Source organism: Eulemur rufifrons, chromosome 1 (genome assembly GCF_041146395.1).
Source record: "Eulemur rufifrons isolate Redbay chromosome 1, OSU_ERuf_1, whole genome shotgun sequence".
Taxonomy (NCBI): Eukaryota; Metazoa; Chordata; class Mammalia; order Primates; family Lemuridae; genus Eulemur; species Eulemur rufifrons.
In genome coordinates this window covers 79144037-79159864 of record NC_090983.1, presented here as the reverse complement: position 1 = coordinate 79159864, position 15828 = coordinate 79144037, and the positions used below count along the sequence as shown (strand labels likewise).

The window sequence follows — 15828 nt, the reverse complement described above, 5'->3', positions numbered from 1 at the left end:
CTGAGCCCTCTCCCTTGACTTACTTTCATAGAAACCTGAGTGCTAAATTTTTAACCTTTATTATCAAAATTGTTGTGCTTCTCTGTGTCAGGATAAATCTACCTTCCTGCTGTACTTCCACAGCATGATGGAAAATGTACCACTGGCCATCTTTTGCACTGTCTTGTCATTATTTCTATGCCTATTTTAGCTCTCAATTTTAGGAAGCTGATGTCAGTAGAGTGTTTGATGACTGATTGAGTGTGGGCCTTGCAAATCGCACAGGCTCTTGAGAGTGCTTTGCACATAGTCATTTATGTTTAAATATATACCTGTTAGACCAGTGAATGGGTAAGTGTGTATACATCAGGAATAGAGTGGGTCAGGTTAATTTGATGGATCACAAAATTGCACAAAAAACACAACTGTGTTCCCATTTAAATAGAATCAGAACTTTCTGCAGAATTACTTATAATGGCTAAGTACTCTAAAAATCAAGTAACTTTTTGCAAATTTTGAGTTTTTTTCCAAATTACATTTCTATTCTTTGACACACTTAAAACATGCAGACTGCTCCATTAAGTCATTAAATATTAAATGAACTAAATTAAGCTTGAAAAATTACCTTGAGTTATTTTTCTCATCTAGGGTCTCTGAAATAAATCAAACAAACTACTTTTTGTGTGAGGTCCTTGCCAGCTGGAAAAAGACTATAGAAGAGAATAGTACCACTAAATTTGCTTTATATTTCCTGGTTTGGTACTTCTGAGAATAAATAGAGCATGACAATTATTGTTTTTTCTGGTAAAAGAAATAGATGAAATTTTCTCTTTAAAGCACACACTTTGTTAAGTAGTAAGAAGTGTGAACCTGCAAATTATACAATGATTTAGGGTCTCAAGATTGGTTTGCTTTTCCTCTCTCCCAAATCCTGTCTGCTTGTTTTCCATGTTAGTGCTATCTCATACCTTTGCAACTGACACATTTCCCTTAGCATTTCATTAGCAAAATGTTCCTTTTCTCCCCTCCTATTTCTCATCTTTGAATTTGACAATCTCATCAATATCTTCGTTAAGAAAGCAGGGCTAAAATGATGACTCTAGTTTCTGAAATGATGCTCTGTAAAAATGTGAATAATAGTGGCTACCATTGATGGCACACTGAGCTCTAGGCACTTGACATGTAGTGTTTCCAATTTTCCCAGCAACCCTAACAGTAAGCTTTCACGATGGCTTTACCGAGGAAACTGAGTCTGATAGAGGTTGAGCACTTGCCCAAGGTGACTTACCCAGTTGGTAAAGGCTAGAGTTGGAGTCTAGCTATGGTTGGTACCAAAGCTCTTCTTCCACTATATTGTCTCCTTCCATATATATATATGAACTAATCATATAATGAGAAAGAGGTCTCAGCATTTAGAGATGTCAAAGAAATAATACATAATTCTCTTTTCTTGGTCACTTATTTTCTTCGGAATCTGAAACCTCTGTTTTCATAGGTACTGTAGTTGGCTCTTTTGAGAATATTGAAAACCCACAATATTTACTTTGCTCCTAAATATCAAGAATAGGAACCAGAAGTCTTTCTGAATTAGATTCTGCTCAGTGCCAGCATTCACCAGTGCCCCTTCTCACAGCCTCAAACCCATTCCTCCCAGCTACTCTCCTTTAGAGAGGCCCCGAGACACTGGCCCCTCCATGCCTCCTTCTGGTGAATCTCTTAGGCAGTTGTTCCATTGGCAGCAGTTCCCAGCAATGATGGCACCTTTGTCACTCCCATTAGCATCTCTTCAGTGAAGTCTGGGGTGTTTGCAGAAACTCTCTTTCTCATTAAAAGAGCTTGCAAGCTTCCATATGATTGGGAAATGAACTTCCTGACAGTGGAGAGAATGCCAGCAGGAAGTCCCTCAAACTCTGTAATGGTAGCTGGGGTGCACAGTACTCTCAAGAAACTTCATTCTTTCATGTGTATATTGATCTCTCACTTTATGTCATGCACCGGGTTTGAAAAGGGAGAGAGATAATAGAGATTATTAAGAAAAACTCCACTGTCTCTGTGTTTAAAGAGCTCAGAACCAGAAGGGGCATAGAGACATACAAATAGAAAATTGCTGTAGACTGTGTTAAGTACTCGGCAAAGGTGAGGACAGATTCTCTCAGGTGTCTTAGAAAAAACAAGCCATTCTAACACCACGGAAACTACACTTAGGCTTTCTCAAATTCATTTAACCTTAAGGTGGGGCCAAACCACACAATGTGAATTGGCTCCGGGAGCCGCACTGAGGTCGTTGGAGGTACAGTCCCACTGCATTCAGAAGCTGTCATGTCCCTTTGCCGTCTGTTCACATAAGTAGAGGATGTAGCTGTGGTGCCAGATACTCCTTTATCAGTTTTCCCCACAGGGAAACTGATTAGCTACGTAAATCAAATTTCAGGAAGATTTATGGCACTTAAAGAGTAATTTGGTTTACATATTAATTTCAAAAAATCTAAATTTTCTCTTCCTTGTGAAACAAATGGAGTCCAAGAGGCTTTTAAAAAAATGTGATAGCTTAGCCATCTTCAAGACCTGAGTAAAGTTTCAACATTCCCATTCAGGAATCCAGGATTATTACCCAAGACAAGCACTTTGGCTTGCTTATGCCCATCCCCTTCTAGTCAACATCCATCCTGTGTTGCTTTACTTTCCCAAAAGGACACGTCCTTCAAATTTTCCTTTAGGGTAACTATAGATGTAAGTTACTACACTTTTAAAAAATATCAAGGTATGGCTTGGATATAAGTGGGCAATGAAAACCTAACCGTGTGTTACCGTAATTTGCACAGGTTGACAAATAAGTGAATATTTCCAGACGAATTCATTTTGCACTTTTTAGCTTATCCTTATACAAAGTAGCGTTTTTAAGTCACCCAGGAAAAATATTCATTCTGATTTCCTTCTGATTCCAAGTTAAAGGTACTTATTTTTAGTTTAATAAGTCATTTGATTTCTGTGTACATTTTGTCATGAAATACGCTTTTTTGATTCAGAACACTCCTTTATTGGATTTCTTACTTTCAAAATTAAGCTCTCTGGAAATTCCTAAGTATACTCATGGCATCCAGCTCCCTGGCGTCAGCACACATGACTGGCACAGAGTGGTGTTCACTTTACCAGGGCCACTGTCTCCGTGTATGCATATTGGCATTAGGTACCATCAATCAATTGCGCTAGGACAATGCAGGTTTTCCCAATTACTTTATTGTGCAGCGTAAGGGTTATTTGTGATTATCACGTTTCTCTATATATTTACATTTTAAAGTAATATTTGATGAGATACATTGGAAGTTATTAGACCTTAATCTTAGGTAATTCACCACAAGGTTGAGGGTGAAATCTTGTCTGCTATCCTCATTTTTCTTGTTTCTGTTCCTGTTTGTTGTTGAACTTCAATACAAGCATTTAGAATTGATTGTCAAGTGGCTAGCTGCCTGGATGGAATATTGCGTGGATTTCCTTCCTGCAATACATATACTTCTTTTTCTTCTTCTTCTTTTTTTTGTCTTGCTTTATCTATGAGAGCCATAAGATTAAAATAACTTTGAGTAGCATTTAGGTAGTGCCCTGTAGAAAATTTAAGCTTTGATTCCGGTTGCCATGCTACTTCATTTCTAAAATATTTCCCTGGAAGACTGTGTCTTTTTCCCTTTTATTTGTGTGTTTGTTTTCATTTTGTATTGTTTTATGTTTTATCAGTGAAGAGCTGCTATTTTCATTGAACTATTGGTATAAATAAGTGAAGGCTTAGCATACTGCATTAAAAAATAGTAGATAGCTGTATGAAATAATTTTTAGAAAGAAATTGTGACACCTATAACTTATTGACTTTAAGTAGACAGTGAGCATAATACCCGAAATAATACTTAGTTCCTGCTCATAGCCAGAGAGTTGGAAGAAAAGGAAAAAAGAGTGAGAAAAATTTTTGAAGACCATGATAAATTTAGTCTGGATAAAAGGAAGGACTTTCAGAATAGAAATTCACTCTGCCATGAGGTATTTACAGAGTTGGTAGATGTTCTAGAGATGTTTACTGTTGTTTTTAACTTACCTTCTATGTATGCTTTTGAATTATAATGTTGAATGAATTTTGGAAAGTTGAATGTTCCAAGACTGTGGCAAGAAAACCTACCAGCTTTCATCTTCCTCTCCATTCCCAGCTTTCACTAGTACTATTCAACAACTCTCTAATTATGAACTAATTTGGGAAAGCACAAGATCTGAGTTCAGTAGCCAACCTATAATTGTTCATTTACCTCTTGTTCACACCATCTATGTAGAGTCTACTAACATGTGCGTACACACACATATACACATGTCTCCCTATAAGTTTTTCTTTTTTTGTTCATTTTCCTCAAATTTCCCATCACACTCTTTCTCTTTAAGATAATATTGTCCAAATTTATAGCATTGTAGTTTTGGATTGTTTCCTATTACTTTTGTGTCAAGCAATGAATGATATTCAAAACACTTAAAGCCTGATTGGTATGATATGGAGTTCCCATAGTCAGGCACGAGAAGGTCATACTCTGTGGGACTACCAGCTAGTACCTGCTGCTAGCCTTGAGGGACTGATAGGCACCTAGAGTTAACCCACCATAATGATAGTGGCACCAGCAAGGGCATCGTCTCAGCCACTGGAGTCTGGGCCAGCACCTAGCAGTGCACATTCAGAAGCTGGTATTTATGATTAGCCACAGGCACCCTAGGTAGGCACCTCCCAGGGACCACAGGGCTGCAACCATGGGTGGTTATGCAGGTGGCTTAGGACAAAGGCTGTTTACCTACCTTAAGTATTTCATTATTTTAGCAATCGATAAGAGCCTACCAATGCCTATCAATTGAATATCAACCCTGGATATAGCCACAAATAACTTATCTTGTATAATTACATTTTTTATACTAAATCTGCTACTTATTAATGATCTTCATGATTCAAAGAAATTTTTTTTTTGATGAAGAAGGAATAGACACAATAACAATAATTGCCCAAAGTCAATTTGTTATAAAATGAATCAATAAAATTATCAGCAATTTAATGTTATTAGGAAAATAATTCAGCTGTACCATTCCATATTTAATTCTAATAAATAAACAAATAATTAATCAGAGTTGAGAGAGAGAGAGCCAGCTCTTTTCCTGGAAATTTCAACACAGGCCCTGTGTATCATATTACTCCACTGATGAGAAAAATTCTTTGGATCGTGTTAGTGAAGATGGCAAGGACAAAACACACTGATATTCCTTATTTAATTGAGAGAAATCTTGACATTATTATTAACTAGTATTTTTCCCAAGATACTTCCTTTTAAAAGATGCCATGTCTGAATAATAGCATATGCAACAAAATATCATCAGAAACAGAGAACCTCAAATAATATTCTTTTAATATTTAGCATCACTATAGAGATTATTGACAGTTGTAAGACTTTATTATTTGTTCACTTATTTATTCAATAATTACATGGTTTCGTATCATGTGAGAGAAAACAGTAAGATTGGAAAATTGCTACAAAAGTGATATGCAAATAGGGCTGTAAGATGAGAGAGGGGAGAGAGGTGGCAAAAGAACCTTCCATAGAAGTTATCTTGTGATCACAACATGAACTAGCCAGGCAAAGGAGTAGAGAAAGAACACCCTGGAAAAAGTTTATGTAAATAAAGTGAGGTAAGTTTGGGGGCATCTGAGACAGGAAAGCTAGAAAGGAGCAGGTCACTAAGGCGTATGAATTATATTCTGAAGTTAATGAGGGTTCTCTAAGGGAAGCAGGGAGTCTCGTCATCAAATATGTGATTTAGAAAGTTCCTTGGAAGACAGCAGGCTGGGGAGTATTCAGGGTGATTAGAGGATGACTGCAATAGTGTGGGGATTGACTGTAACAGGTGGCATGGTGGCTGAACAATGTCATGCCGGTATGTGGTCATGTCAATATGAGTGTGAGCACCTGTGAGTAATTTTGAATAAAAATGTGTTGAAAAATACTTGATTTTTATTAAAGATTGCATAAAGTAGGCACTCGAGTGTAGAGTTTATGTTTTTACCTGTACATATTATGTTACCTACTCTTAGAGGTAAAATAAAGAAAATACCTAACTGGATGACCCTAGGGAGGTTTTAGAGAATGAGTAATTGTTTGTCATTATTATTTTTAAGATGCTGCCATCTAGTGACACTTTTATAAAATCACCTCGTGGTGATCTTCAAGTTTATAGCTTCCAAATCCTTTCCTTGAAACAGTCATCTTTTAATAATTTACATTTACTGCCATCCATGGGCAAAGAATTGTGCATGCATTAAAACATATTGTAGAAGCCGCAATTGGTTTTTTGATGTGGTGCCACAAATGTGGCCACAGGGCTTTTAATAACAGGACACGGTAGGTGAAGTTTTGTGGTTTCTTCAATGTGCCATTCTTTATAAATAATTGATAATAAAATAAAAGTAAAAGTATTGCCTTTTCTATGCCTTGAGTTATCTAAGAAAAGTTGAGTTATAAAAAAAGTATATCTATGAAAAGTTGAGCTGTAAAAATTGCTTTAATTCAAAGTGTTGGTGAAAAGAAAGAGGGATTCAAATTTAGGATAACTAATTTTTACTTTTTCCCAAATAGGATTTCGGTATCATACATACAAATAAAAAATGTGCACATGTATCTATGGAACCTAAACATTCTTTTGCAAACCCAGGTTTTGATAACTTCCAAGACTTGATGGAGATTAATTGTATTCCTTTCCCATCATTCTTCAAACTTAATATTAGCACAGAGTACCTACCTTATTCGTTTTAGTGAGAAAGGAAGCACAAATCCCTCAATTATAAAATACTGGTAAGAACTTTTTTTTTGTGAGATACTAGTTCCAGTCACATTATAGTGAGTGGGATTTTTAATTAATTACTTTTAAATATACTGAGATTTCTATAGGGAAACTAATGCTATAGGGTAGATGTAAGCAAATCTTTTCTGTAATGGGCCAGGTAGAAAATATTTTAAGCTTCGTGGGCCATATGGGCTCTGTTGTAACTACTCAGTTCTGTTTCTGTGGTGCAAAAGCAGCCATGGCCCATATTTAAACAAATGAGCCTGGTCATGTTCCAATATAACTTTATAAAAGATCTCATAGTTTGCATTTCTCTGCTCTAGGGAAAACACCATAATAGCAGTTTGGGGTTATTTATTCTTAGGAGGTGTTAGAACAATTCTAAAATCATCCCACTGCAATTATTTACTTCAAAAACTTTACTTCAGTCGAGAGATGTGTTGTTTCAATGTTACAGGAAATCTAATATTTGGGGCATATAATTATTATCTGTACACTTGGTAAACTCATAATAGACAAACCCAGAGGTAAAATGTTTTACAAAGTTCTATCACCTCATTTAATGATGAGTTTTTAAGTTCATGTTCATGTACAAAGTTGTTTTCATGTGAAATTAATCACTACATTTTCAAAGTAAAAATTTTAACATTTTGATCAGGCATGGTGGTTCACGCCTGTAGTCCTAGCACTTTGGGAAGCCAAGGCCGGAGGATCACTTGAGGCCAGGAATTTGAGACTAGCCTGAGGGAGAGCAAGACGCCATCTCTACAAAAAATAGAAAAATTATCATGGCATGGGGGTGCATGCCTATAATCCAGCTACTCGGGAGGCTGAGGCAGAAGGATGGCTTGAGCCCAGGAGCTAGAGGTTGCAGTGAGCTATGATGACACCACTGTGCTCTAGCCCAAGAGACAGACCGAGACCTTTTCTTTAAAAAAAAAAAAAAAAATATAGCATTTTGATATGTAGGTAAATGGTTTTGATCATAAGCATTAAATTAGAAAGTTACTACTGGGGTACAATTTGGATAATTATTCGTTGCTCTGGTTTGTCCTTTTGGGAATTTAGTGAAAACAGAGGCTTGGTTTCTACTGAAAAACATTGTGAATTCCACTAGGCAGACATACAAAACACGTGAATCCACATGACAAGTAAATAAGGCAGAATGGAGTCAGATCCAAAGAGGCTGTTAAGGTTTAAAGTCAATGTATATGGAGAAGACAGTAGAGTCAACATTAACTTTGAAATTATCTAACAAACAACATCATTTTTTCCCTCTATTATTGGATAAGAATACTTTTTAAAAATTCAACATCAGATAAAACAGCTGGCTGACATTAAGGATCTGTAGTGTATCAGAAATACGCATCTTTGCTTACAGAATAGCACTGAGCACGAATACATACTCTTATTCTGACACGGAAACTAAGGGGACTCAAGCAGTAACTGATCCAAACCTCCCATCTGTGATCCTTCTGTAGCTGGACTCTTTGAGGGGAATGGCAGCTATAATTCCTAAGACCATGTAAATTATGCCTTGCTCTTTTTTGGACTGAGTATATATATCAGTTAGCTCTTGCCATAAAATTGCAGTGTAACAAACCATCTCAAAACTTTTTGTCTTGAAACAATAATCATTTATTTGTGGATAACCTTGGTGTCAGCTGATCTAGTCAGGACTTGGCTGGAGGGGTCCTGCTGGTCTCAGCTGAGCTCACTTATGCAGCTGAGGGGTGTGGGTGAGCAGCTGGGGTGAGGATGACTCTGGTCCTTATTCCTTTCCTCTTCCTTCCGCGCCTGCAGGTTGACCCAAGCAAATCCTTCTTGTGGAGGTGGCAGAGAGCAAGAGAGCAAGCCTAGTCACTCAAGTTTGTTTTTGAGACTCTGCTTTTATTGTGTGTGCTAACATCCTGTTTGTCTAAACAAGTCACCTGGCTCAGCCCAGTGGCAGAGAATCCCACTTTGCCCAGAGTAGGAGGAACTGAACAGTCACATGGCAAAGGAAACAGTACATGAAGGAGCAAAGAATCAGAACCATGGGTGCAGTTTACCATGGTGTTTCTGCATGAACTGATTAAATTAAATACGGGCATGATATGGGGTTAAGGGATAAAAAATCTCTATTAACTCCTTCAAATTACTAGGATACACTAAAACAGAAGTTCTGAAACGTTTTAGAAATGGAAACCTTTTCCACTCTTAAGACTCATCATGGATTGCAAAATGGAGGTGATATTCTGTCTATTTTATTATATTTGTAATTAAAACAGAATTTTAAACTGTATTTATTTATTTTAGAATAAAAACAAACTCATTACATATTAATAAAGGCGATATATTGTTATAAAAACCTATGTTTTCTAAAACAAACAAAAAATAGTGGCATTGTTTTACATTTGGCAAATCTCGTTAACATCTGACTTAGGAGGAGTAGACAGCTGGGTTTTTTATACCCATTTCTGTGTCCAATCTCTCTTTTTCCTCTTGGTGAAACATTTGAAGAAAATTGATACCCATGCAGATATATGGTTGGAAAAGGCAGGAATAGTTAATAACCTTTTCAGTTAATTGTGTATATTCTTTGATACCACACCAGAAGTTGACCAGTGAGAATTTCATAGGAGTTGTAGTGTGGAATGTGAAGCCAAGTAACTGAATTCTCTGTACTCTGTTACATTAAAATCCATTGGTTCATCTTGCATTTTGAGTAGATTTTATTGATGCCTGATATGTAACATAAAACATTAGTCATTTGGAAAATATCAGTTCATAGAATTATGCCTATTTTCCAAATACTGATATATTTAATTATACAATATTTTAAAAATTATATATTGCTACTAAACTCATCAGAAATATCTCTTAATACTGGGAAGTAGTCACACTCTTGGAGGTAGATACAAGTTTTCCAATATTCTAATTTCTCTTGGAAACTCTATATCATTGGGTACAAATACCATGAGTTGATTTCCTTGAAGTGACAGACACTTTATTCATTAAAAAAAAAAAGTTTATCAAATACCTAGGTATGAATTACCATTGTTTGTCTGTCAGGTGCTCTTTCACATGGCAATAATTCCCCATAAAATAAAAGTAGCTAATTCAGCTTGCAACTCAAATAATTGCACAAGTGCATTATTTTGAAACAGTCTACTGCAGAATGTGGCCAAGAGTTTTGTGTATACGTCCTACATTACACATTAAAAATATTAGAATTAAGGTGTTAAGATTTAATAAAAATTGATCATTTATAGAGCTTTAACAAAGAGATTTTTAAGTAAAACTCCCCCCACCCTCACCACCACCCTGTGAGTGAATGGCTGAGACAAATGCAATGACTGATGCTACCGTTTGGCGCCACTGCCTTGGTCCTTGCTAAGGTGCCGGCAGTTTTAACCATCACACTTTTGCATTATCAGTGAAAATGCCAACGCAGTAAAAAGGCAAAGAATATCTTGATATTATGAAAAGCACTTTGATCTGGTAGGTCTCCTGGAAGGGTCTTGGGAACTGAGAATCCCAGTTTGTGAATCACTGCACAAAAGAGGAACCATTATGGTACAACAGTTTGTCAAAGATTTTCTTAAAGAGATTTATATTTACTATTTCTAACCACTAAGCAAATTCACAGTCTGTTATTATGCTCTTCCCCAGGGTTGTTTTGTTGGCTTTGATCTAGCTCATGCAGTTGGAAACGTTGAACTCCACTTACACGACTGGGGAGTTGATTTTGCCTGCTGGTGTTCCTACAAGGTACGAACTAGTTAATGTATTTACAGCCTTTTATTTCACATTGACATTAACCTGAAAGGAAAAATGGATCCATGGGTCAATTTTAAGGATTTGACTGACTTTCCTATTTCTTTCAGTATTGCATTTTTTAATTTTAGCTAATAGTAGAGTCATATTGTAGAGGAGTATAATAAATAATTGAATCTAGTATTTCCATCACCATAGAGAACTTATTCCTTCAGTTCCTAAGCTGCCATGAAAAAGTCAGGAGGGTTTGGAGAAAAAACCCTGCACTTAAAACTTAACTAAAATGGATTAGGTTCTTAGGTTTTTTTGTTGGTAAGCTATGAAATTTCTACATATATAAAGATAATTCTTAGAGAATCAACTTGGTATTAGTATCTGAAGACAATTTAATTGACAGGGAGCATGAAAATAAAACCAATTTTAATTTAGGTGTTTTTAAAATATGTTACTTTTATTATTTAAATATTTTATGACCAAATAATTTAAATGTATCAATTTTGAAATCACACAGACCTCAGTGGAACTGTTATCTACTAGTTGGCTCAAAATTTGACCAAAAAAGTAATAGCAATTTGTTCTCAGCCTGATAATACTATTTTTCATTTGTTTTTCTTTGAAAGAGGTGTCCAAAGTTTCTCTTTTGTTATAAAAACTCAAATTATCACACATTTTGAACTGATCAAAAGCTGTGGTGCATTTAAAAAAACTCAAATGATTACGTTGCTTGTTTTTTGTCATATATTTAAGTAAACCCATGCAGTTTATTTTATTTTTAATCCAGTATTTAAATTCAGGAGCAGGAGGTCTTGCTGGTGCCTTTGTCCATGAAAAGCACACCCATAAAATTAAACCTGCGTAAGTACCATCTTCATATTCTTCTTTAATGATGAACAAATTAATTTGTATTAATAATATGTTAAATTTACATGAGTTCTTTAAGATGCTATCCAATAGGAATCTGGATTAGATTATAATTAGTTCACTACTCTATCAGCAATGATATACTTTATCAGAAATAAAATGCTTTCCAAAGAGTTCAATTGGTCGAACAAGAAATTTAATCAAAAAAGAGAAGCTTCAATGCTAAAAATGAGTCACTGCAATCATGTAGAGCAGACGGTTTAATGCAAAAAGACCACTTGAATTTTTTTTTTCAAAATTTAGGCTTTAGAAAATTTCAGAGTCCTCAAATTGATGAATAAATCAAAGGCAACCAGAGCTGTGCCTAATAGAGCCTTAAATATGGCATGTTATTATTAAAATTACCTCTACCTTTAAAGCTATAAATGTTACATGATGGCTTATAGGGAGTATCTTCTGTCCTAAAAGACTTTATAATCCATGAAACCTGGGGAAGCTGAACACTGAACAACAGACTGACTACATAAAAAGTAATACTTTTCTATTTTATAGAACTCTCTTCATTTTTAGAGCAAGTATAAATGCAAATGTAATACACCAACAAATTTATACATTTTTATTTGACTGGGGAACTCCTAAGTGTTCCTTTTATTTTTATCTGGTATGGAGATAAAGAAATAGTATTCCAGGAAGAAAAAAAAAACCTTCTCACAGTTGCTGTATTGGAATATGTGTGCTGAAGAGACTGTCTGGACTCCTAATAGACAATATAATAATGTTTGATTAGTTTTCTGAATCTTCTCAGGCACCGGCTGAGTGGTATAATCTCTCCAAGAATTGAAGCTGAATTAGCAATAGAGCTTGGAGCACCTCACATTTCTGAAGTTCTCTGCATATAAATCCCAGAAATTTAAGATGATTTTCTATAGTTTATTTAATCGTGTCTAAAACTTCTTCAAAATTTTAAAATTAAAAAGAGCATTTTCTTTAGACAGGTATTTAGTCAAGCAGACATCTTCCTTGCATACATTGTGTCAGTCCATTAGATTTCTCTCCATGTCCCCAAACTCTCTGAGAAGAATAGAAAGCATATATTATAACAATACCACATGTATTTTAAAAGTCTTCTTTTTCATTTTTAACAAATCCCATTGATAAAACATTTCATCTAGTGTAATTGTTGTCCACATAGACAGCATGCAAGATATTGCTTGCTTTTGTGTGATGACTCACCACCCTGCCATGTTTCATTCTCAATTTATTTAAATTTTAATAGAGCATGTGATGGATCATATAATCCAAAGGGGAAGCCTGTGGTGGCGGGGTGGGCAGAGTAATCTACACAAATTCTAGAGAGTGCCAGTGTTAGGGATTCAGCTCTGACCTTACACATACGGCTGTTGTGGCTGAGACTTCTCTCACCATGGACAAGGAACAGGAGAGGGCCAAGGGGTTGGAGTGTGCTCACATCTACCCCTTTTGTGGAATCTCAAAATCTCCTAGTTAACATTTAAATATATGTTAAGTTTATGCTCCCAGGAGAAAGATCATCCAGCTCAGACTCTTGGTGGCCTGTAGCCTGAAGAATATTCCTTGACCCTTCAGTGTTCTGGTCTCTGAATGGAGATAACAGCTTCTACCCCATAACCAAGTATTGTGAAAATAAAATAAGATGATGCATTTAAAGCACTAAGCATAGCCACTTAAGTACTATATGTGATTGGTCCATATGGGGCTATATGAAAAACTATGTATCCAAAATTTGAGAAATAAGGGAAAAATATGGGGGACAGCTTTTTAAAATGTCACTGGGGCATCTTTAACAACTTTGCCCAGGTATTGTTTGGTAATTATGTAGTATTTACACCTAAAAACTTTGTTGATTCACTGTGAATTTGCATGTCAACATGTAGACTTTCGCCCAGTGGAAATCATATTTCTAGAGCAGGAAATATTACCCCAAAGGTTATGGTTGTGACCTTGTAGGACATTAGTTTGAGTCTGTTACCAGGTTTATTTCCACAGGCCTTTGCGGGCTTGTCTGTATAAATCTCCATTCCCTGAATTCTCTTGTACCAGTCTTGCTACCATCTTACTGATTGTCCGTTATTACTGGATTGAATGAGATCTTTCACGTGTATTCATTTTGCATGTGTATGAGGGCCATGCTTTTAAATTTTTCAGAAACTTACATGTTATTAGCTATTGTTGCATTTTAACTAGCTAGCTTTGGAAACTGACAGGACTCAGAATCAGGCTTGACTTGTGAAGACCCTGTTACAAGAAACCCTAGTGGTGGTGGTTTTTCTGTGTGTTGTTTTCTCACACTCTTAAAACTTTTTATATGATGTGAGCGTGACTAATTTCAGTACTACCAACTTCTAGCCTTAGCTCCCTCTTCTGTACTAGGTATCATGTATTTAATGTGTGTTAGGGATGAAGCTATTTAATTAGGAATGGGATGCAGTAGATTTGTACAAGACGGGGACAAGCTGTTTTCAGATAATCTGTTCATTGTCCCTGATAGGAAAAGAAATGCTTTGCTACAATTTAATTTTATGTTCCATACTGTATTTTACTCCTTTATGTATCTGCAAATCAAACACCACCTGCGGGAAAAGTGGTAGAGTTAGCAATGAAAAAGACATGAAAGCCTAAAATACCACACTGTCTAAATAAGGCTAATTGTGTAGATGTTACAATGACATTCAATAAATAAAAGTATTTTGAACATGGAGGGGAGTTCTTTTGTGAGCAATATAATAATAATGTTTATAGCACAAAGATCAAATCCAACTTGAATTTCCAAAGTTCCTGTGTGAGTACTGACTCGGTTGCCAATTAATAATTATATTTCAGTCGTTAGGGCTCCAAGATCAGCTGGTTTAACTGTGTTTAATGAGCCTTCTGTTACCTATACTTTTCTGTTCTCTTAGACCTTTAGAGAGACTAAAGAGTTTTTCACTATTAACATATTCAATATGTAGCTGAGATATATGTTCTCCATATGGAGAACATCAAATATAGTGGAACAAAGAATCACTGGTATTGATGTTGCACATTTGGTGAAGTAGTCTTCGTTGCTTAAAAAAGGGTGACATCTAGTGGCTATGCATGTTATTTCAAATAAGTAAATCCAAATGATGTTTCTTTTTCTTGTCTAGTCATTCACTCTTTAACAAGTATTTTAAAGTGTATCATTTATTTATTTTTCTTTTTAATCATTTGACTGTGTATTTATAGTACAATAATCGTGTACTTAAAATTCAATAAAGAGTTAGTACAGAATGAAGTTTGGAAGTAAAGGTGAGGGGGCATTCCAGGTGTGTGGTTAAAAAGAATGCTTGAACATTCATCAAAGCTGCAGTGAGGAAAGCATGATGGGGTAGGTGGCTACCTCGTGTAGAAAGTGAATCCAGGATATGTGACAGTGGATTCTAGAAGCTTACTATTCAGTATGTAATTTTGAAATAGTCTTTTATATGATGTTTTCATTGGCAACTGGTAAATTACATCTGTACCAAGAAATTTCACTTCCTTTTTCTGTTTAAATAGGCATTTTGGCCATTGTTCAAAACTGATGACCTAAGGCTTTTCCCAAGACCCTTCTGCCCATAAAGAGAAGGAATGAATTAGAGGCCAGAATCAGCCCACTGCATTAAGCATCATAACTCAAGCTGTTATTCTCAACTAGAACTTAACCTTTCCCTAGTTCATCATCACCTTTTCTCATTGCAATGCCATTCTAAACCTTGTCTGAAGTTAAGAATTACAATAAATTAGGATGCGTTATGAATAAGTGTCTTCTTGGGTGTTTTTCCCTCATTTCAGAGCAGACTTCAATTCAGCGGACAAAGTTAATTATTGCTGTGAGATATAAAAAGAAAGACTTTGTGCAAATTTGGCTATCATAAATGTATCACGAAAAAACGTGCTTAAATAACCCTGAATTTTTTTTTAACTTTACAAATGCAAGCTGTTCTGGCACACTTTAGAGCAGTATTTAACCTTTTGGTTTTAGGGGATTCAAAGATATCTGAATCCTATCAAAAGATTCTTCTGTATCAGCCCATAGGCTACAATTCAAGATATTGCCCCACTTTAAAAAAAAAAAAAAAAAGGAACTCTACTATGATAACCAGAGTGGATCCTATGAGCTATTAAGATTCCATCTATCATTTACTTTTTTACCCTATCCAGTGAAATCCTATATACATACATGCTGTTCCTCACTTTCCACTCTGGCATCACAAACCTCCAAATACTCACATTGTATTAGATTTCTTGAAATGCTCAATTCCTATGTGTTTTTTTTTTTTTTTTCCAGCTTTTATGAGTAGCCAAGAATGGGGCCAACTGACAATTTTGATAAAAATG

General features: G+C 35.7%; 1 protein-coding gene across 2 annotated transcripts in view; it reads left to right on the top strand.

Moving 5' to 3' along the window:
- The window catches only part of KYNU (kynureninase), a 139669-nt gene that overhangs the window by 79611 nt on the left and 44230 nt on the right, over positions 1-15828 (top strand). For both annotated transcript variants that reach the window (XM_069473018.1, XM_069473027.1), the window contains exons 9-10: positions 10486-10584; positions 11372-11445. In XM_069473018.1, coding sequence (XP_069329119.1) covers positions 10486-10584; positions 11372-11445 — 173 coding nt within the window. The remainder of the gene's footprint in view (positions 1-10485; positions 10585-11371; positions 11446-15828) is intronic.